Consider the following 22737-nt stretch of genomic DNA (forward strand, 5'->3'; position numbering starts at 1 on the left):
ATTGGCTGGTGCTTTTGTCCTAAGCAGCTCACAATAACCCCCCAAGACCACAGCATTAAATCACTTGATAGAAAATATAAACGTCTTTACTCCAGTTTACATAAAAATAGTTTTTATTAACACAGGTAAACATGACTGCATTGTGGGTCAAGCTGTGGATTTTGTGGATCCACAGCATTGTTTGGCTCAGGTGACTGAAAGTGTACCACAGAGGGGCAAGTAGATGCTAGCTGAGGCTGATGACTGTGTGATCTATGGGGTACAGGGGTTGATTAAGAGGCGGCCATGATGGGGAGTTGGACAGAAGGACGTCCAGACGTTTGTACTGTTTCTTTGACTGACGCTTCACCCACAGCGACCGAAGACAGTTCAGGATACCTGCATCTATCAGCGCCTGGGAGAAAAACACAGCAACTGAACAGTAAGAGCTTTTATGAACATACCATGGGATTGTCTGCTTGAAATGTCTGTCAATGATGGAAACAGTCAGCAAGCCGACCTTTTGACTTGTCTTAGTAAGAAAAGCACTTGAGTTACTAATAACACTGATGATGGCTTTGTTCCATTCAAGTGTCCCTGTAAGCGCTGACATTTAGCCACAACATAAGGACAATAAATGGAAAACAGCCATTTATTTTATTACATTTATTTACACCTGCTCTTCTCTGAATGTGGCAGGCCAAAATGTGAAATCACCCATGCTCTCCTTGTGCTACAGAGAGCAGATTGTATCTGTTTCAATGTGTTAGACATTGGATAGACTGTGGTGAGCGTTATCTAGTGTAATTATATTGCAACATATACTTAAGAATAACGTTTTTGTGTAGAGAGGAGGAATACGGTGGCCTTGAGAGCCAAAACACAACATTATGGAAAACACGACGACATTCATGAATTGTTGTGTTTTCTGAAATGTGTATTGACCTACAGGGCAACCGTGGACAAAACCTCTAGAATCCAAAGAAAATAGGAAACGGCAGCTTTAAACAGCCAAAAATAGAGAAAAAAAAATAGCTTGTCAAATGAAATGTTGAGGAATCTGTGCTGCTCCACTGTACCAGAAGCAACGCTTTAGTAAACGTTAATGACATTTGAATTTTTCATGATAACAAAAATCTGCGCTTTGCATTTAAAGCTGAGGTTTCACACTTTATGGATGCATTTTTTCATGACTTTTGTAAATTTGGTTCATGGAGGCAGAAAGCAAACATTGACCGACCACCCTCGTATATAAATGAGGTAAGAGCCAGCAGGAGTAAGAATATTATGATGAATTATGATGATTTTGAATCGAGGAATCCAGGAGTGGTAAGAGAAGTTACTATGGACATATATGGAGCTTTTCTGCATCGAAAACATGTCACCATTAAATTTTATAGCAATTGACATGAACTTCGGATGACCACATTCACTTGTTTGTTTATAAAGGAGAATATTTCAAACACTTTAAAGTCATTTCCAGCCTGTAGGAGGTCTTAAGATGCATTTTGGTTGCAGTATAACTTTAATGTTAAGTCATGGACAATCCCAATATCAGTTATATTATACACATACATACATACATACAAAGCAGATGAGAGACGTGACTTGTCTGTGGATATAGTATACATCATATATGTGATATATATCCATATATATACAAACACACACACATGTGTATATATATATATATATATATATATATATATATATATATATATAAAAAAAAAACTCCTTCTCACCCCTGGTGGGGTGGTATCTGTGTGTCATCCTCAAGCTCGGGTCCTCTACCAGAGGCCTGGGAGTTTGAGGGTTCTGTGCAGTATCTTGGCTGTTCCTAGGACTGTGCTCTTCTGGACTGAGGCTTCAGATGTTGTTCCTGGGATCTGTTGGAGCCACTCTCCAAGTTTGGGGGTTACTGCCCCGAGTGCCCCCACTACCATGGGGACCACGCTAGCCTTGACCTTCCATATCTGTTCCAGCTGCTCTTTCAACCCTTGGTACTTCTCAAGTTTGTCGTGTTCCTTCTTCCTGATGTTGGCGTCAGCTGGGATCGCCACATCTATCACCACCACCCTCTTCTGCTCTTTGTCCACCACCACTATGTCAGGTTGGTTAGCCAGGAGCTGTTTGTCAGTCTGGAAGCTGAAGTCCCACAGAACCTTGGCCCTGTTGTTCTCAGCCACCTTCTGTGGTATGGCCCATTGGGATTTGGGTACTTCTATTCCATACTGGTTGCAGATGTTCCTGTGTACTATCCCAGCCACTTGGTTGTGCCTCTCCATGTACGCTGATCCAGCTAGCATCTTACACCCTGCTACTATGTGCTGGACTGTCTCAGGGGCTTCTTTGCACAGTCTGCATCTTGGGTCTGATCTACTCTGGTAGATCCTGGCCTCTATGGCTCTTGTGCTTATGGCCTGTTCTTGTGCTGCCATGATTAGTGCCTCTGTGCTGTCTGTCAGTCCTGCATTTTCCAGCCACTGATAGGATTTCTTGATATCAGCCACTTCCTCTATCTGACGGTGGTACATGCCATGTAGGGGCTTGTCCCTCCAGGTTGTCTGCTCCTCCTCCTCTGCACTCTCATCAGGGTTCTGCTGCCTGAGGCATTCACTTAGCAGTTTGTACTTTTCGATGTTTCATCCTGGACCGTGGCCTTGACGCTTGATGTTGACTTGGGCAATCGGCTTTGAATTGGCCTCTAGGGTTGTCTTCCACATTTCCATTGAGTTCTGGATGAAGGCCCTTAGGTTCCTGTTGATCTTATACAGTTCCAGACATTCCAGTATCCATATGTGCGCCATTGAGTCGTAGGCTTTCTTGTAGTCAATCCAGGCAGTGCACAGGTTGGTCTGTCTCTTCTTACAGTCTCGGGCAACTGTTCTATCAACCAGTAGCTGGTGCTTGGCTCCTCTGGTGTTACTGCCAATTCCTTTCTGTGCCTCGCTCATGTATTGAGCCACATGCTTACTCATTTTTGCCGCAATGATGCCTGACAGGGCCTTCCATGTTGTGCAGAGACAGGCAATTGGCCGGTAGTGGGATGGGATGGGTCCCTTCTGGGGGTCCTTCAGGATTAGGACTGTCCTGCCCTGGGTTAGCCACTCTGGGTGGGTCCCATCCCTCAGCAGCTGGTTCATCTGTGCTGCTAGGCATTCATGGAGTGCAGTTAGCTTCTTCAGCCAGTACGTATGGATCATATCGGGGCCTGGTGCTGTCCAGCTCTTCATCTTTGACACTCTTTCTTGGATGTCTGCCATTGAGATGGTTACTGGTTCTTGTTCTGGGAGGTTGCTGTGGTCAGCTCTTAGGTGCACTAGCCATTGGGCATCGGTGTTGTGTGACGCCTCTCTTTCCCATATGTCTTTCCAGTATTTTTCCACCTCAGCTCTTGGTGGGTCTGACCGGTTGTTGTTTCCCTGCCACTGAGAGTACACCTTGGCTGGTTCAGTGGAGAACAGCTTGTTTATTCTCCTGGCCTCTCCCTCCTTGGTGTATCTCTTCAACCGGGTGGCCAGAGCTGTTAGTCGTTATATATGTGTGTATATATATATATATATATATATAGCTAATAATTGAGCCGGCTATTCATGGAAGTAGACAAATACAAATAATTGTCCATTGTCACTCACCTCCACAAGAAAACAAATGAAACAAACAAACAAATGAGAGATACATCATATATATACATATATATGATATATATCCATATATATGTATACACACACACACACACACACACACACACACACACACATATTTATGTGTGTGTATACACACATATATATATTTATATATATATATATATATATATATAGCTAATAATTGAGCCGGCTTTAGCTATATATGTGTGTATATATATATGTATATATATACATATATATATATCCATCCATATATATAGATCCCACGTTTGCTGCTTGCTGTCCTGTTTTCTGGAAGCTTGTTTGTTTATTCCTGATCTGTTGGGCTCTGTTTGTTTGTTTTTTTGCTTTGTTCTGTTTTGTTTTGTTTTGTTTTCTTCTTCTTTGTTTGTTTTGTTTGGTAATTTTCTTTCGCTCTCCTCCAAAACGACACGCCAAAGCTATCTTTGAATGCATTTAAATAATGAGTGTCTTGTAAGCCCATGCGGGCTGGGCACAAAAAGATGTGCATGACACTTAAATAAATAAAAATCAATCAATCAAAAATCATATAGCTAATAATTGAGCCGGCTATTCATGGAAGTAGACAAATACAAATAATTGTCCATTGTCACTCACCTCCACAAGAAAACAAATGAGGAAGTTGAGAGCAGCCACGGTGATGAGCAACATTTTGAAACCCATATCAGTGAAGTTGTACATTGAAAGTTGTTCACAAACTAAAGGCCCAGGATACACCACCAGCCAAGTCATCAGGCCAAGGAGGACAAACAGTAGACTAAGGAAAATCACTGCAAAGACAAGAAGAACCAAAGTCACATCTGAGTTCGGAAACTTTGATACGTTTCACTTGTAATATTATATTTAATCAAGCTGACAACAATGAACAGCATCATCCTTGGAATGACTCACGGTTGTGGTAGAGAGGTTTCTTGTGAGGGTAGCCCTTGGTGACCACCACAGCCATGATGATGTACTGGAAACCTGCCACGGCAAACACACTTGTGTTCTCCATGTTGGGCAGATTGTCTGTTCCATAAACTGTTGAATTGAGTGGAATATACCTAAAAAACACAGAGAGGGAAGTTTTATAGTAGATTGTCTCATGTGTAGCTGTGGTTCTGGTCCTCCTTTAAAATCTGAGATATTGTATTTTGTTACGTGAATATAGAAACAAATATAAACCTATATGGTTTTACTGACCAGTCCTGTGAGGTGGTGATGAAGAGCGCAGACAGCTGGCCCACGATGACCATGCAGGTGTGGATGAAGATGCTGCCCAGGACAGGCACAGTTATCAGACTGGCTGGGGGTCTACGGGGGTGCAGTTCCTCACTGGGGCCTCCCCTTCCCATCACGATGGCCAGCAGGGACACCACAAAAATGTCACAGGCCAGGAACTGCAGGTCTGACAGGGTTGTCTTAATCTGGACACACACATCAACAAGTCACATGTTTAAATGAGAGTTCTTTAAGCAATAAAAAGGTTTACATATATTTATTTCACGATATCTTTATTTATTTATTTAATATTGAACATTTTGGGATTTCCATTATATCTTATCCAAAAATTGACTTGACAGAGAAATGAATAAGTGGCAGCAAAAAAAATGGCTATACTGGAAGTGAGGGTGAGACGAGCTCCACTGCTACTCACCGTGTAGAGGGTGAGGACGGAGCACAGCTGAATGAGGCTGTAGAGGGCCATGTATCTAAAGAGACTGAAGGAGGTGACCAGAGAACATCGGCCCTCTCTGCACATATAAGAGGGAAAAATGTGTTATTGTGTCTCTACTGCACAAACTGCTCCATAAACAATCCTGGTTTGGTTGGATTTTATTATTTTCTTACTTCAACACTTTAAACGCCTCCTATTTCCTCACCTGATAAGAAGCGGCACACAGCTGATGTTGTCAATCTTGGAGGTGAAAGGTGAAGCGACTGAAGCTTCGGCTTCAGACAGGGAAACGCCAGCATCAGCAGATCTCAGAGCCCCACAGTCATTGGCCCCGTCGCCACACATGCCCACCCGGTAGCTGTATTAAAGAGACAGGTTTGAATAAAAGTTAGTGTCTTATTTAAAGTGAGGTATTAACCAGCAGTACTTCACAATTTAAATTAAAATAATCACAAATACTGCACAGCAGGTAAATGAGGGTTTGATTTTTCCTAATACTCAATTCTCTGCTGCCCTCAGTATATTTCTACTCTGCTGGGTTTATTTTTTCTTTCTGTTCTTCCTCTGAGTTTCCCACTCTTCCTCTTTTGTGTCTGGACTCACTTCAGCTTCTGCAGCTCCTTCACCAGCTGGGTTTTCTGGTCAGGAGTCATGCGTGCAAATACAGTGGTTCGCAACAAAACCTGCAATGACAAAAAATTATGGCAAATGATCACATGTTCACTTGACTGACCTCATACATTCATCATCTTTCTTATTCAAGAGAAAATGGTGCTTGAAATACAGTCTGTTAGTCTAATGAATCTGTTGAACCAAACTATAAGTTAATTATTTTCCTTTCGCTACTCTCCTAGTTATCATATCCACTGTCAGACTATTCCTGCTGGGAATATATAACACACAGTACCTTTGGCAGATACCCAGGGAAATGGTCACAGAGGGCAGCAAAGGACTTGCCACTTATAGCCAAGTGATAGCCAAAACCACCCTGGTACAGGCCCTGGGAGGAGAGAAGAAAAGCATCAATAACAGCGATATCTACTTAATTATTAAACACACAGAGTGCAGATAAGGACAAATATTAAGGTACCATTTCCAATCAAACTTTATCACTGTTGTCTTTCAGGTCCTTGAGCATGGCTGCATGGAAAAAAATCCCACTCAGTCATGACACATGTTGAAGGTCTTTCCCTTAAATACTTATTCTTAAGTAGCAAAATCATGGCTGTAATCCAAACAGCCTCAGAATCTCATAACTGTCACACAACAACCCTTCTCCTCACAGGTGTCTAAAATATACATTTGGCAGTTGAGTACACCCATAAACAGAATGAGAAGCAGTGAGTGTACAGGAGTGTTGTGTGTGAGCAGGACCAACCTGAGTGATGACCTCTACAGAGCTTTGGGCGGACGTTGCCCCGCCATCTTCCAGGTTGAACCTCAGGGTGGGCATGGATTGGGCAGTGTCGGGGGTTACATTGACGAATATCACCTTCTCATCAGATCCCACCATCCCACAGCTTTTTGCTACATTGACTGCTGTTAAAATGTTGTCTCCTATGTGGAGAAGGACAAAACTAGATTTAACATGACGTTGATGCTGGCATCTTAATGCAACAAAGTTGTAGTGGCAATCTAACCACAAAACTGCCACTTGAGGGAATTTGAAGTCATTTCCAACATGTCGTTGTGCAAAAGATGAGGTCTGCCATGACATATGCGTTTTACTGCTTATTTTATCTGAAGAAAAAATATTTACAGAAAGCCGGCCGTGTTGAATGACTGAACTGAAATCAATGTGTAAATATGAAAGAAAACCGAAAAGACTAACATTATGACATAACAGAAAACATCTCAGACGAACACACACACAAGGGAATTGTTGAAAAACTGTGTGGCTTCCGTGATCCTAATTCCCCTCCACCTGTTCACCTGTGACTCCCCTATATAGACTATGCTACCACCATGATTCCCTGTCTATGCCCCCTGGTGCGCAGGTGCACGAGCAACACTGCTATTTACATGACTCACCAAAGACATACACAACATAACATATTCACACATCAAAATTGGTTACAACAAAAGTCAAGTGTCTTTTTAAACTATGTTTTATACAAATACAAAACAACTCCCACCTGTGACCATGATGCTGCGAAGTTGTGCAAGTCTCAGGATGTTAATGACCGGGGCACTCTCCGGCTTTACCAGGTTTTTCATCATCAGCAAGCCCAGGAAGTGCATGTTTTTCTCTACCTCCCCTCTGTGAAAGACATACAGCTGCATTGTGTTCACAGCATCATTTCTGGGAAACAAAAATGGCTCTGCCACGGAGCTGCAAAGAAGCCAGAATTACAGACTGGGTTCTCACCGTTCAATGGTCCTAAAGTCAGTGTTGCTGTCCAATGGTTTATAGGCGAGTGCAAGAACCCTGAGGCCTTCACTGGAGAAGCTTTGCAGCTTTCCTGAGAACTGTGCCGGCACTGTAAGCACAAAGCATCCCTGTTTGACACTGACAATAATTGACAGGAATTGGTGATAACATTTTTCTCATTTAAAATGCTGAACTGTATATTTACATGTTAAATAAATATTATTATTTTCATTACTGATACTAAAATACTGACCACTTTCTGCCCGACAGAGGCTAGCCACCATCTCTGGGGATCCTTTGATGAAAGCGAGAGCTGAGCGTCCCCCGCGGGCCACCGTCACCACGCTCATCCGCTGCAGGGTCGAGGAAAAGGCAAACCTCTGCACAATGGCCACCGCCTCTCTCGTGGTCTAACAGCAGAATGGAAGAGAAGAATAACAGTGATGTATAAGTGGAAACTCCAGACAGAAGTTGACATATTAGGGACATCAGTGAGCAAAGCAGATAACTGATGTTTAACCACTTCTACATCTACATTTAATTCAGTTTGTAATTTAATACACTTACCACATGATCAAAATATAGCACTATGGTAAAAAAGGACAGATAAATAATTGTACAAGGCATTTATTGAAAATTTGCCCCATTGATCAGTCTACATGAGAGGGATGTTCGGGTTACTCACAGGTCCTTGAGCTGAGAGCCATTGAGTTGGAGGTCTCATAACAGCCAAAACTCTGTGGCCTCCAAACTCTGCATCCAGTGCCTTTCCATCTCCCTCTGGCTCCTCGAGCGTCTGGAAAATTAGACACAAAGTAAAGATGTCTTCAAAAGTGCTTTCAGTTGTCGGAAAGTGCCATATATCTGCAAGTTCAAGATCTAATACAAGTCTAAGATAATGGTTTGAAATAACAGAAGTTCACATGAAGATGACATATTATGACAATAGATTGTAGAAGGCACTGAAAAACAAAACAATATTTGAGATGTAGGTTTTATAGTATCAAAAAGTATTGTTTTTGTACAAATAGTGAACATTTTTGAACATTACAAAGTTCTAGTCAAGCACCTCTTGAAGTAAATAAAATAAGCTTCATACCCATCCAGTGGACTCGACCATCTTGAGCTCCAGAGGGTCTCCGAGGGGCTGATCTCGCAACAGTGTCACAGTGTGACAGCAGGCCAGGCCTGTGAGCATGTTCCCTGGGGGCAGGAGGCTGGGCTCTGGGACCAGCTCAGAGAAACCAGCAGGTCCCCCCTCCATCACTCCCCACACATCCAGACCGTCTTCTGTAAGAGTTCCTGTCTGGAGAAACAAGAGTACTCTGATGAAAGGCGACTTTCTTTGACCTCATGTCAAGTGGTCACGACTGTCCTCCACACGTCCTTATTCTCACCTTGTCAAAGCAGAAGACTGACACCTTGCCGCAGATGTTGATGCGTGGTGGACTGATGCAGAAGACGCCCTGCCGCTTCAGTCTGCTCTGAGCGTAGATAGTGCCCGTGGTGATGGCAGCTGGCAGGGCAGGAGGCACTGCGATGGTCACGATATCCAGGCTCCTAATCATCAGCTCCATCCAGGTCACCTGGACACACATTCAGACACAAGTGAGCGATATCTCTTCATTTATTGTTGCCATGTCAAATATAGACAGGCCAGAAATGATTTGGACTTTGCGTTGTAGCGTGCACTTACGTCGGTTTTGTAGAGCACCACGAAGCTGTAAATGGTGCCACTCAGAGCTGAAGAAAGAAGGACAAGATTGGATAATGTTGGAATTGCTGTCAAATTCTTTGCCTAAAAGTCTTAAGTAACTCAGCAGTAGATACAGACAACATTTGTTTCTTCATAGAGTCTTTAAACAAAATAAGGCAGGTCTCTGCTAAAGCTCTTACCAACAAAACCCAGGATGAGCAGGAACTTGACAGAATCTTGGTAGAAGCGGAAGTCGGTCGGCTGAGGATACAAAATGGAGCTGACCAGGTTACCTTTGGCTGTGAAAAACCCTGTGGAGCAGATATGAAAAGGAATACTGGCTTGAATTGGAGGGCAAACGGTAAGCTTTTAAAGGCGCCCTGTGGAGCGTCCTTGTAAACCAACAAAAGTTATGTTTATATTCATTGTGATTCACCAAAACACATCGTGTGTGTCCTTGACTTCTTACAAACGTGTTAAAAACAGTTCCTTCCTTATAAACTCTTTGCAAAACTGATTTTTTAAATAGGAAATTTGGAACACGCCTTCTGAGGGACGCAGGAGTGACAGGAGGGAACCTGAAGAAGGCAACCAAAGAGCTGGCAGAGGAGGCTGAGAAAGGAAGCTTTTGGCTCTGGTTAAGGAGGAAGGACAAGTGCTGGGGAAAGAACAACTAACCCCCACAACAGCTGCAGGGGGGAACGCCTATCAGCTGCAGGGGGTGGCAGGGAGACGTCCCTGTCACTGCTCCGCCACCAGGAGACGTTCCAGGATTAAAGGAGTGAAACGCTGGTGATTGGTGGTTCCTGGCTGATGACCCTGCAGCTGACCCGTGGGCACCGGAGGAGGTGCGACCGGCAGCAATGCCTAGCAGGCGATTCCATCTCCCTGTAATCACTACTGAAGTTCTGGTAACCCAGTGACTACTGTGAACAGAGCCGTTGGAGTCCAGGAAAGACTGGATGACGGCAGGGAAAGACCGCACCGGGAGTGGGCGGCTAGTTACCCAACCCACTAGTACCTCAGAGGAGGGACAACCAACCATAACTACGAAGAAGCAACGGAAATGGACAACGAGACGAACACCAGAACTCCAGGAAATGAGGAGAAGACCCTCCGGAAGTGTGCATGCGGATGGGAGAAAGTGACCACATTCAAGGGGTTGCGAATCCACCAGGGGAAGCGAAAGTGTGGGCAGAAGGGCCAACAGCAACCTTGCACTGCCCCGGCAGGTGAGACAAGAGGGACCAAAAGCCAGGTCGAAAACCACAGAGCCGATGGACCCAATGTTGCAGTAGGCAAAGACGGCACAGAGGAAGAAGGCCCACTGGTGGAGGACGAGCCCCCATGTGAGCACCAAGACCCAGTCACCACCAACTCACACAGAAAAGAGCCAAAAGCAGAGACCAATAATCCAACTAGAAAGAGCAAACTCAAATGGCCAAAGTCAAGTGAGGCAGAGGCATGGCGTATGCTAGACACAGATCTGGTCAAGAAACTGGAGGAAACATTGCGAGGAGGTGTGGAAACCAAGCTCAATCAGGTTGGGGACATCCTTTACCAGGTCTGCAAGGACAGGTTTGGCGAAGAGACCTCCAACCAGAGGACCACACAAAGAGAGAAGGGAAGGAGGGAAAAGGAGATCGACCATCTAGTGCGAAGGCGTAAGAACTGGAGGAAGGCAACACAGGAAGAGAAAGAGGGCCTGAAAACTCTGTGGGAGGAGGTCAGACAAAGACTGTCCAGACTCCGCAGAGCTGAACGTATCCACAAGTGTAGCAAACGGAAACAAAAAGAACGAGCCGGCTTCTTCAAAGACCCCTTTAAGCATGCCAGACAGCTGCTGGAGGAGAAGAAGAGTGGGAAGCTCGAAACCACCAGGGAGCAACTGGAACAGCACGTCAGAGAGCAGTACAGTGATCCAACAACGTCCCATTAGGAAAACCAGGGTACATGCCCCGGCCTGCACCTCCAGTTACTGAGTTCAACATCATGCCCCCAAAGCTCAGTGAAGTTAGGCAAGGTCCTCATCAGCACCAGGCCCCAATGGAGTCCCCTACAAGCTATATAAGAATTGCCCTAAGGTGCTAGAGTTGCTATGGTACATTATGAGAGCTGCCTGGAAAAAGCAACGCATTCCATCCGAATGGCAAAGAGAGCGAACTCCAAAGACATCAGCCAGTTCAGGAACATCGCCTTGCTGAATGTGGAAGGAAAAATCTTTTTCTCCGTGCTGGCCAAAAGGATGATCACCTACCAGGGCCGGTTTTTGCTGGTATCCGCGGGTCATTCCGACATACCGCCACTCCGACGTTGACGTCTAGTTGTCGTAATGGCGGCACTTCCATTGATTGAAAACGTCCCACCATTCCGACAAATTTTTCCTCCTAAGGTCGGAATGGCGATATTTTTTCGTTTTTTAAACGTGTTGCCATTCCGACACATCTTTTAAAAGGGTTAAGGTTAGGGTTAGGGTTATGGGTTGGGTTAGTATTAGTCTTGTCGGAATGCCGGGACGAAACTTTGTCGGAATGGCGGAACGTTCGCATGTCGGAATAGCGGTATGTCGGAATGGTGACATGTCGGAATGGCGGTATGTCGGAATTTTGGGATGTCGGAATGCCAGCATGTAACCGTTTTTGCTATGGGCAATGTGGGCGACCGCCCAGGGCGCAATCTATGTGAGGGCGCACGAGCGCCCTAAAAAAAAACAAAAAAAAACTCGTCAGTTTTCTAGACTACTGCTCATTTCCATGTCAGGTCAATGGAGTGGCGCTGGGCGGCTTCATTGTCACGTCAGCTCGCTGCTGAGAGTCACACAGGTTGTGTGTGTGTCAGAATAGGCAAGGGGGAGGGGGGCGGGGGATAGACTGATGATCGCAGGCCACACAACACAAACTGCCTCCAACGGGCATCTACGTGAATTTGTTTACATCACGTGACATCGGTAATGATGTCGAGTCTTCGTCTTCATCATGGATCAAAGTAAAAGACCAAAGAAGCCATCAGGTGCCCAGTTCAGAAAGAGAAGAAAAGTAGAAGAGGAGAAACGGGCAAAAGATAAAGGTATGCAGATTTCTGAGTGACGTGAGTGACAGTAGCCTATAGGCTATTTATTAGCCTCTTGCTAATATTATGCTACTTAGCCACAGAAGACGACTGTATTTGCTTTGTAGTTTTGCTGAACTAGCAACTATTAGAATTGAGGCATCATGTCATGCAACTAATTTCACCCATAGGCAACCTAGGCTACTTTGTGTTTGCAACACAACAAGTGCAAATTCACAGAGTCCTGACTGTGGAATTTTTAATGCTATACGCTATATGCTAACTTAAATAACTTCTAATATACATTGACATGGCGTTTTGTAAGCTACATGTGATATAGCTTTTTGAATAATTTGTAGTGTGTTATGCTTAGTTAATAGGATGTTAACAAATGTTAATCAAATGTGCATTATGGTCATTTTAATTGGGTAACTGATGCATGTGTGATGTAAGGGTGACCTAACTTACATATTGTATCTTAATTGTAAATTCAGAGGCACTTCTTATTCAGCCACAGACATGGTCCTGGAGTCTAATGAGGAGCCATCTACCTCTGCAGCCACATGTTCCTTGCAGGACTCCTCAGGTGTGTGTGTGTGTGTGTGTGTGTGTGTGTGTGTGTGTGTGTCTGTATGTGCAAAACTGGTGTGTTATCATAACTGGAACCGTTCGGATGGTATTAATAGGATGATGCAAAACAAAACTTGTATGTAAAATACGAAAAAGTTTACTGAAGGAATCTTTTTGTTATGCTCCATAGAGTAGCCTTTTTTTTTTTTTTTTTAGCTTTCTTCAGGGATTTTTCAAGCATGGTTATTAGATCCTGTGATGAAGGATTTGTGCAATTTACATTTGTGTTTATATACTGTATTTCATTTATTGATCTTGTTTTTTTTCTCTGTTCTTGTTACGTATTTAAGATTATATATAATAAAATAATACAAATAATGTAATATATTGTCGTGTTTGGGGGGGGGGTTCAAGGGATGGTTCGCCCAGGGCGTAAATCTAGCCAGGACCGCCCCTGCCACCTACCTGCTCAAAAACGGCTACATAGACACCAACTGCCAGAAAGCAGGAGTCCCAGGCTTCCCAGGGTGTGTCGAGAACTCCACAATGATCTGGGACCAGATCCAGAAGGCCAAAAAGGAGAAGACAGACCTCAACGCCTTCTGAGGGACGCAGGAGTGACAGGAGGGAACCTGAAGAAGGCAACCAAAGAGCTGGCAGAGGAGGCTGAGAAAGGAAGCTTTTGGCTCTGGTTAGGGAGGAAGGACAAGTGCTGGGGAAAGAACAACTAACCCCAACAACAGCCGCAGGGGGGAACACCTATCAGCTGCAGGGGGTGGCAGGGAGACATCCCTGTCACTGCTCCGCCACCAGGAGACGTTCCAGGATTAGAGGAGCGAAATGTTGGTGATTGGTGGTTCCTGGCTGATGACCCTGCAGCTGACCCGTGGGCACCGGAGGAGGTGCGACCGGCAGCAATGCCTAGCAGGTGATTCCATCTCCCTGTAATCACTACTGGAAACCTGCTGTGTTTGGATTCATGCACAAACAAAAGAAACAAAATGGACCTGCTCATAACAAAGCTGTTCCATTTCGCTACTATATGTCAAAATCTCCACAGGTTTCCTTTAACTGACATCTCCTTAAGAAGTTAACGATTCAGCACATCATTTTCTCGACTTACCGGTGCTTGTGACCACAGCAACAGCACCGCTGCCTCCCGGCCCGCCTCCTTTTGCCTGAATGAGCTGGGTGCCACAGAAGAGGGTGTGTCTTCGCTCAGTCTCTGAGCTGTACGTCCCCTCACCAGCAGGCAGTGGGGTTTTCAGCACTGGGACACTTTCACCTGGACACAGGAATGATGCGCACTGATGAATACATGTACTCCTCAATGAAAAACAATCTGGAGACTGTATTCAATGATTTGCAAATGCTTTTGTCCTGATGCTGGACTGGATTTGATGGATGAAACTGGATTTGGAGAATACACTGATCAAACTTTCACCGTAGAACAACACGGAACAGGAAAATGGGAGGCTGAGTTTTTTTCTAGGTTGACATCATACTGAATTGTTTCACTTCGGTTTCACATGTCGGAGATGCTATCCGGAGCTCTGGAATCAGGATTTTAAAAATGTTTTTTTTTATTAAATCGTACATCTAAAGTGAAAACTGCTGCAACACAACACTGAAGTTACTCTGAAGGTGTGTCATGGGCCGAGTGATCATGGCAATTATCATAAAGTTTAAGCTAACACATCTTTGCAGCTGCCCTCTGCCTGGTGGTGTTGTTTTGATGATCACCTGTGAGCATGCTCTCATTCACCAGACACTCCCCAGCCAGCAGGGCAGCATCACAGGGTAGCAGCAGACCTTCCTGAGGGATGATTATACAGTCACCGGGGACCAGCTCCTCCGAACTCACACACTCCTCCGCTGAGAAAACACACAACTAGAAATGAGTATCCTTTTAAAGAGTTATGGGTTTAATACAGAATGACTAGACAGAAGCAGTCTGGCTTTTCTTGGCCTAATAAAACAAAATTACTTCCTGATCTTTACTCAAATTAACAAAAGAGTTAGAAGAGACTAGTACACGTTCAACGCAATACAATCACTACGCAACTACAAACTCTCAGTAATTTTTCCTTAAAATGAACTATATTATGTTCCTGCAAATTTCCACAATAAAATCGTGAAATTACTCTTACTAGATTTTAATAACCACAGTTCCACTGATCCATGGAAACTTTTTATAATCTATGGTTCAGCACATTTTAATTATTAAGATGTAGAACTGACAACTACAATGCCTGAAGAGAGGTACCATTGATTGTGTGAGAGTGAGAAAGAGTTAAAACCAATACTTGGGAAACTGAAACAATGGTGGTTCCAGTAATGCACCTATTTATGGAGAACACATAGCAACTATTATTGTCTACCATCTCTATTATTGTTTTACTCATCACTACATAAAACCATGGCTACAAATCAAAACTATAAACCTCTTCACCAAGCCCACAACTCATCAGGAAACTAAGTGTTTCGTTAACATCAAGACACTCTGCTCTCTCTCTGCCTTCTGCCTTGATCCTTTATCAGGATAAAACTCTTTCTGTGCCAAAAGCCTTTAGCTATTCATTTTGGTTTTAATAGATCTGCCACTGCTCCACCTTCAGAGGAAGCAAATTACTGCAATGCTAAGTGAACAAAATGCCAATCAAAAAACACATCCACAAAGATCAAGAAGAAAAGAACGCTAAAAATAATTCATATTGGAAGTAGAAGACAACATTTGCATAAACTCACCTCCTGAGTTTCTCCGTATTGTGACATTTGTGACTAACCGTGCCATGCTGCGGAGAGTGACGCTTTGCTGTGGAGTAACATCAAATAAGGTTTATTAAATAACCTTTCCATCCATTTTGAGGTCTAGACAAATACGTTATTTTCAGATCAAGTATCCAACTGTAGGCTCACCTTGCGGATCTGATAAACTGAGATAAAGATAGACCCAATGGAGATAATTAATACAAATATAGCGTAAATATAATAATTATCAATCATCCACAGGGTGATGCTGAATAACTGGAACACATAGAAAGGGTTGATAACCTGAAAGCGCAGATAAAGAGAGAGACAAAAAGGAAGGAGCAGGTTTAATTCTGATAAAATCACAACCATCACAACAAATTCAGAGGCAGTATATAAAAGACAGATTTTTTTCGTCTCACCTCTTCAAACAGTAGTTTCATGTAAGGCTTCACAGGCACATCAATAAGATTGGGCCCATACATGCGTCTCCTGAAATAATTCATGTCATGAATTACTCAGTCTGATGTTCAAGAATAAGTTAATTTCTCCATTCATGCATCCTTTCCTACCTGAAGCTTTGCTCCAGGTGACTCAGGCCCTTTTGGAAGCCATACAGGTCCTTGCAGGTCCAGCCCTCATTGAGAACACTACAGACAAAGACAGAAGGTTTCAACATTTTGGTTAAAAACAAAGGTTAAAGGAAAGAAATTGTTGGCTTTCTATACATAAAAAACATGTTTTATTTAAATATACAGCATGAATCCAGCTGTTCAACATTCAGTGAAGTGAGTTTCTGGGTTTCCTGTTTCAGTACCTAACACGACAGAATGCTCCTTTTCTGTCCAGCCAGATGTAGCGCAGTCCTTCAAGCAGGTAGTAGCGCAGCAGGGTTTTCTGTAACACATTTAAGGTCACTTTCAGTCTGTGAAAGAAGATCCCTGAGCACATTAATCTGCAAAAAAACAACTTTACCCTTAACCCTTACCTTCTCCTGGCACAGCTGAACTGTATCTCTCCATTCAGTGTCCTCCAGCTCTCCCAACAAATCCAAACTGAAAGGGACAAACCAAGTAAGCTTGTTTACTTTTTAACAGTCTTATAAGACATGTGCATGGTGTTGAAAGGCTAAAGGTTATGAGACATGTAGCTTACCTGCCCTCCTCCATCTCCTCTGTGAGGACCTCCACCACATGCTGCTGGCCAAAACAGTCCTGAGGAAACATACCACAAAATACATCTGTGATTGTTGGAAATGAGGCACCTGACCCACCAAGAAAGAAAACATCTAATGCAGTAAATCAGAGACAAAAAAAGACAGAATACTGCTGTAGACATGGTCCTCTTTTACATCTTGCACTTGCATCCAGACAATGACACAATCACCACATATAAAGTAAAGAATGAAGTCAAGGTACAAATATTCTTAGTTCATCTTCAGCAGCATTGAGGGTGAATGTTTGTATGTATGGTAAATGTGCAAAATGGAAAGTTTAATCCACCATTATACTCCAGTAGGTAAGTGTGAATCCGACTGATGGTAGTAATACCAGTCAGAAACTGCTGAAGAAAGACGAAACTTTTCCTCTAAGCTGACTGAAATGGATTTTTGGAGGTAGATATTTAGGGCCTGAGCAGGGAACCTGCAAGACCCAATTGTTTTTCGAATGATTATTATTATTTTTAGTCCAAAATGATCGCATTTTTCACTGCCTGAACATACCCCAAAACTCACCAAACTTGGAATATACATCACACCTGCTGAAAAATGTTATAATCTGTTGTCGTTGTGAATTTCCCTCACTAGGTGGCGCTATAATCAAGGAAAGTGCGTTTTGTCTAATAACTCCCATATATTTTGTTGCACATTCAAAAACCTTATATCCACGCGTTCAGTGAATTGTGCTGAATCTCCCGATATAGGCCACGCCCATTCTGCCTACGTTTTTTTTTTCAAATTCCCAAAATGTCGCAAACCTTTTTCGAACTCCTCCCAGGCAATTTCACTGATTTGCACCAAACTTTGCACACAGCATCTGTGGACGCTCCTGACAAAAAGTTATTAAAAGAATTTTCATATTCCTAAGAATACTCAAGTTATTAAATAAGAACTTCCTGTAGCTTTGTATCAAAACAGGAAGTGTTGCATATCTCCAAAGTGGTGTGTCTGAATGACATGAAACTCAGGTTACTACTTCCACATGAGCCTCTAAGGCTCTGTGCAAAATATTGGGGGATGACCACCAGGTGTCACTTTTTAGATTCAGGTATTTTATATCTCGACATCGGTTGGTCGGTTTAGCACGAAACTTGGTACAATTATTGCCAATGCCCTCCTGAGGATAGCTGACCAAGGTGTTACCGATCCGACACTAGGTGGCGCTCTGGTGGCAGTCTAATTAGAGCCCGAGCAGGAAACCTGCGAGGTCCCTATTGTTTTTGTAGTGATTATTTCTTATTTTTAGTTTTCCTTCTTCCAAAATGATCGCATTTTTCACTGCCTGAACATACCCCAAAACTCAGCAAACTTGGAATATATGTCACACCTGGCTAAAAATGTTATAATTTGTTGTTGTTGTGAATTTCTACCACTAGGTGGTGCTATAATCAAGGAAAGTGCGTTTTGGCTTATAACTCCCACATACTTTGTCACACATTATATCCACGCAATCAGTGAATTGCGCTGAATCTCCTGATATAGGCCACGCCCAAACCTACTTTTTCGAACTCCTCCCAGGCAATTTCACCGATTTTCACCAAACTTTGCACACAGCATCTGTGGACACTCCTGACAAAAAGTTATTAAAATAATTTTCATATTCCTAAGAATACTCAAGTTATTAAATAACAACTTCCTGTAGATTCGGCTCAAAACAGGAAGTGTTGCATATCTCCACATTGGTGTGTCCAGATGACATAAAACTCAGGACAGTACTTCCCCATGAGCCCCTAAGGCTCTGTGCAAAACTTTGCCCGATGACCACTAGGTGGCGCTCTTTAAATTGAAGTATTTTATATCTCCACATTGGTTGCTTGGATTAACATGAAACTTGGTAGAGTTATTGTCAATGCCCTCCTGAGGATATCCGTTGAAGGTTTTATTGATCCGACACTAGGTGGCGCTCTGGTGGCAGTCTAATTTATTATTTGGCACTGTGCCCACACCATAACACTTATGGATATGAAATTGATAGGGGTGATATAGACTGGTCCCTGTAACTCACACACCAAAAATGACCAACAGGTGGCGCTATTATCAACACAAAACCGTTTTTGGCTAATGACCCCCACATCATATGGCGCACATTGTTAATCCTTATATCTATGTGTTCCCTGCATTCAGCTGAATTGTGTGATGTAGACCACGCCACGCTAAAACTTATATCTACGTGTTCCCTGAATTCAGCTGAATTGTGTGATCCCCTGCCCACTTTCGCGCTACATTGCCATGCGCAAATTCGCAAAATGTCGCAAACCTACTTTTGCTAACTCCTCCCAGGCAATTTCCCCAATTTGCACAAAACATTGCACATAGCATCTGTGGACCCTCCTGACAAAAAGTTGTAAAAAGAATTGTGATATGCCAAAGAATACTTGTTGTTACTTAATACTAGTTATTAAATAATAACTTCCTGTATATTTTGTTCCAAACAGACAGTCTTGCATATCTTGCCGAAATACGGTCCCATTACCACAAAACTTTTGCTAATAGTGTTCCATGGCCTGATGACGGTTTCTGCAAAATTCGGCGCAAACCGCCCAATAGGTGGTGCTTTTATTGCGAAATGACGAAATAACAGCTTGCCTGCATTCACTTTTGATTGTAAATTCAGGCTTTCTCCAACAGAGGGCAGTGCTGCCTTGCTAATGGATACAAACCTCTGTTTAAGAGTCTGTAGGTTCACATAGTGTAGTTGTCTCATTATTTGTTCTTCATGTATATTGCCGGGAGTTCTACGCACTTCAGCGTACTTTTTTAATACCGACAGCAGCACAACCCGATGCGCGTGGACTGCGAGCGCCCGTTCATCGCTGCTTGCAGCTTTAATTTAAATTGGAGCTGCTAATTCCTAATAATTTGTGCTGATGTATGTACTTGTCAAAAATTACAAGTATACTGTTTTTTCTGCAAGTGTGGAAAAGACTCTGCTACACCAGTTCAGCCATCAATATACATTAAAACTCAAGTGCGTCTTTCAAGGTTAGAGCAGTACTTTAAAATCAGGAAATCGTTTACACATAATTGAACATTAGGTGAATATATAGACTGGACTGAGAAATTAACATTTCAGTGCAGCTTTTATAATAGCTATGATTGCTCAATCTAATATTTTATGAACCGGTCAGTTACTGCCATTATGAGCTTGAACCCCGTCCTGTATGTGTCTTAAAGAACATAAAAATTAATGTAGGACAACGTGGCACACAGGTCAGCTGTAATTCTTGCAATGCCGAGAGAAATCCATGTTCAGCAATGCAGCCAGAGTTTCAAATCTGAGTAGGAATTAATTATTTTCTCACTCTTATTAGCAGAATATCTGCCAAAGCCAGAGGGCAGGAGCAGCAGCGGGCGAGGACACCAAGCCTTGGCCACCAGTGAAACACAATCAGGAGGAGACCCATGGACAGCAGGGCAGCCAGGCGACACAACCACACCCGCCAGCACACCCACTTGTACCCCTGAGCATCCTGGTGAGGCAAAGGAGTCACACATCCCAGTCAAATTCAAATACAGGTTCATTTCCACACAGCTGGTTAGTTTATCAGCAGCCACATTAAGGTAAAAGAAAAGCCAGATTGTGACAGCGGCTTGTTCGGCTTTTAACAGTGATACTTGAGCCAAATGTGGCAGAGATATTAAAAACTTCTAACATTACATGTACAGCTGACATGCATCATTCTCATCATGCACTTCAGCCTGTCCATATGTCAACAAAGACCCTTGACCTTCACACAAAATTGCTACATTTTCCCCATCTTTTCCTCTTTTCTCGTCTTTATCTAACTCTCTGTTGTAAACTTCATTTGTCACACTTGTGGACGACTGAACAGAAACACTGTGGAGGTTCTTACCATGTGTGACTCAGGGCTGAGCCGGGGGTCTCGTGGACTGGGTGAGGGGAGTCCGCTCAGCGGCTCCATCACACTACCTACAGGTTACAGGTTTCACACCATTAACACAACAATACCTCTGCTACAACATACACATGAATTGATCTGCACAATCACACCCTCAGTCAATATTAACACTCAACTCAGGCTTCTTTATACAGCACCTTTCATACAAACATCATGCCTGTAGCAAGGCTAAAACAACACAAGTCAAAACAAATATAGAGAACAGTAAATAAAATTGGCGAGGTTTACAAACGTTAATATTATATAAAAATCAGTAAAGAAAAAATTAAATCAATGGACAAAAGTGTGAAAATCAATGATGAAGACTTAAAAACTGAGGCAAAAAAGGACAAGGCCCCTTCAGAAGAAACAGATTAAAAAAATATATCTTAAGGTTTCTGTTAAAAAGGCTTTGTGGTGACATGGTTTACCTTACATCTTCTGTATGAAGGCAGTGGCAGGTTTTGTGTGTACAATAATAATAAAAAAAACTCATATAAACTTCACTGCTGAGTGATCAGACACCCCTCAGACCTTACAACACTACATTTATAGTTTGGGTCATCGTGGTTTTAACAGTGCTTTTGGATTTACAGTTCATTTAAACCCTCTGCAACCAAACTTTAGTAAGATATGTGAGCTAGTGGGAGATTCAAGAGCGACCATCAACCGTAATAAGGAAACACTTCGAGCTCCTGAATAAACATTAACTTTTAAAAGGGTTACGGAGAAGAGTAAAATGCCTCATAAAGCATTATAAATTTGCTTTAAATTCCTTCATTTAAAAAGACATTTGAGGAAGAGACCGGAAGTCTTACATAAATATATTCCCGAAAGTGATAAAGTCAATGTGCAGAGTGGGTAAAGGGGATTCTGTCGCTCCTACAGTCCAGCGGCGACTGCCCCTGTGTTTAACCTGGGTGGCTACCTGACTGATACATGTTAGACCCATTTGGTCACTCTGGCGGCATGTCAATTGCTGCTCAGTGGTAAATAAGACACAAAAACACAGAATACTGCTGTAGACATGGTCCTCTTTTACATCTTGCACTTGCATTCAGACAATGACACAATCAACACATGTAAATTAAAGCATGAAGTCAATATATAAATATGCTTAGCTCATCTTCAGCAGCACTGAGGGTTATTGTTTGTATGTATGTGCAAAATGGAAAATTTAATCCACCATTATACTCCAGTAAGTACCTGTGAATCAGACTGATGGTAGTAATACCAGTCAGAAATTGCTGAAGAAAGATGAGGGATTTCCTCTCACCTGACTGAGTGGCAGAAGTGAGTGACGCCGAGATTGAAAAGTGTCCGACAATGTGTCAATTGCTGCATATACCGATCCCTGGAGTGGTATACCGATGTTATGCTGCTGGTATTCCACTGACATATGACGATATGTGCCGCTTGAGACTGTTATGCCATTGAAAGACTGTTGATGGGTACCGCCCCCTGATGAATATGCAAATATAATGCCACTGGACTGGTTTTAGACAAGTACTGCTGTAAATGTATAGATAGATAGACTATATTGACAAAGCTAACTTAACACATTGCCATAAATAAAGGAATGCATGCATTTCTGTTGTATCCCAGCAAACATTTTCTCGACCTGCGTCTAGATGAAGACGTCCAGTCAACGTCGCGTCACGTCGTGACTTTAATTCGACTGTTTTTCAACATCATAAAATAATCTCATGGCAAATATGACCAAATTAAATATGCATTTTAGAGCGGTTTAACTGAATAAACACTGCCAGAAAACGCTTTCTCGACCTGCGTCTAGATGAAGACGTCCAATCGACGTCGCGTCACGACGTGACTTTAATTCGACTTTTTTTCGACATGTTAACATTAGGGGGAATACGAT

General features: G+C 42.9%; 1 protein-coding gene across 1 annotated transcript; it reads right to left on the reverse strand.

Annotated features, from left to right (window-relative positions):
- Positions 1 to 77: 77 nt before the first annotated feature.
- LOC311265361 (polyamine-transporting ATPase 13A2-like) lies at positions 78 to 22211 on the reverse strand. Its single transcript, XM_084366940.1, has 29 exons — positions 22135 to 22211; positions 20814 to 20890; positions 20262 to 20429; positions 16896 to 16954; positions 16729 to 16795; positions 16558 to 16637; positions 16313 to 16390; positions 16163 to 16232; positions 15909 to 16043; positions 15738 to 15804; positions 14733 to 14864; positions 14113 to 14274; positions 9572 to 9682; positions 9372 to 9418; positions 9073 to 9261; positions 8775 to 8981; positions 8361 to 8471; positions 7929 to 8085; positions 7673 to 7784; positions 7440 to 7564; positions 6683 to 6861; positions 6212 to 6304; positions 5908 to 5987; positions 5510 to 5662; positions 5284 to 5380; positions 4830 to 5053; positions 4539 to 4690; positions 4245 to 4417; positions 78 to 394 (listed from the first exon to the last, which is right to left on the reverse strand). Exons 2-29 carry the CDS (start codon positions 20880 to 20882, stop codon positions 227 to 229), a joined length of 3465 nt encoding a protein of 1154 aa, XP_084223066.1. The 5' UTR covers positions 20883 to 20890; positions 22135 to 22211; the 3' UTR covers positions 78 to 226.
- Between the last annotated feature and the right edge of the window lie 526 nt (positions 22212 to 22737).

This window comes from Pagrus pagrus (genome assembly GCF_965226575.1).
Source record: "Pagrus pagrus genome assembly, chromosome: 11".
Lineage (NCBI taxonomy): Eukaryota > Metazoa > Chordata > Actinopteri > Spariformes > Sparidae > Pagrus > Pagrus pagrus.

What these genes read in the sequence shown, in the direction of transcription:
- LOC311265361 (XM_084366940.1), bottom strand. Translation starts at nt 20,882, where the DNA reads ATGGAGCCGCTGAGCGGACTCCCCTCACCCAGTCCACGAGACCCCCGG. An exon ending in GGCTCTCAGCTCAAGGACCT is followed by an intron (nt 8,086 to 8,360) that starts GTGAGTAACCCG and finishes TTCTGCTGTTAG; the next exon opens with ACCACGAGAGAGGCGGTGGC. An exon ending in GACTTTAGGACCATTGAACG is followed by an intron (nt 7,565 to 7,672) that starts GTGAGAACCCAG and finishes TGTCTTTCACAG; the next exon opens with AGGGGAGGTAGAGAAAAACA.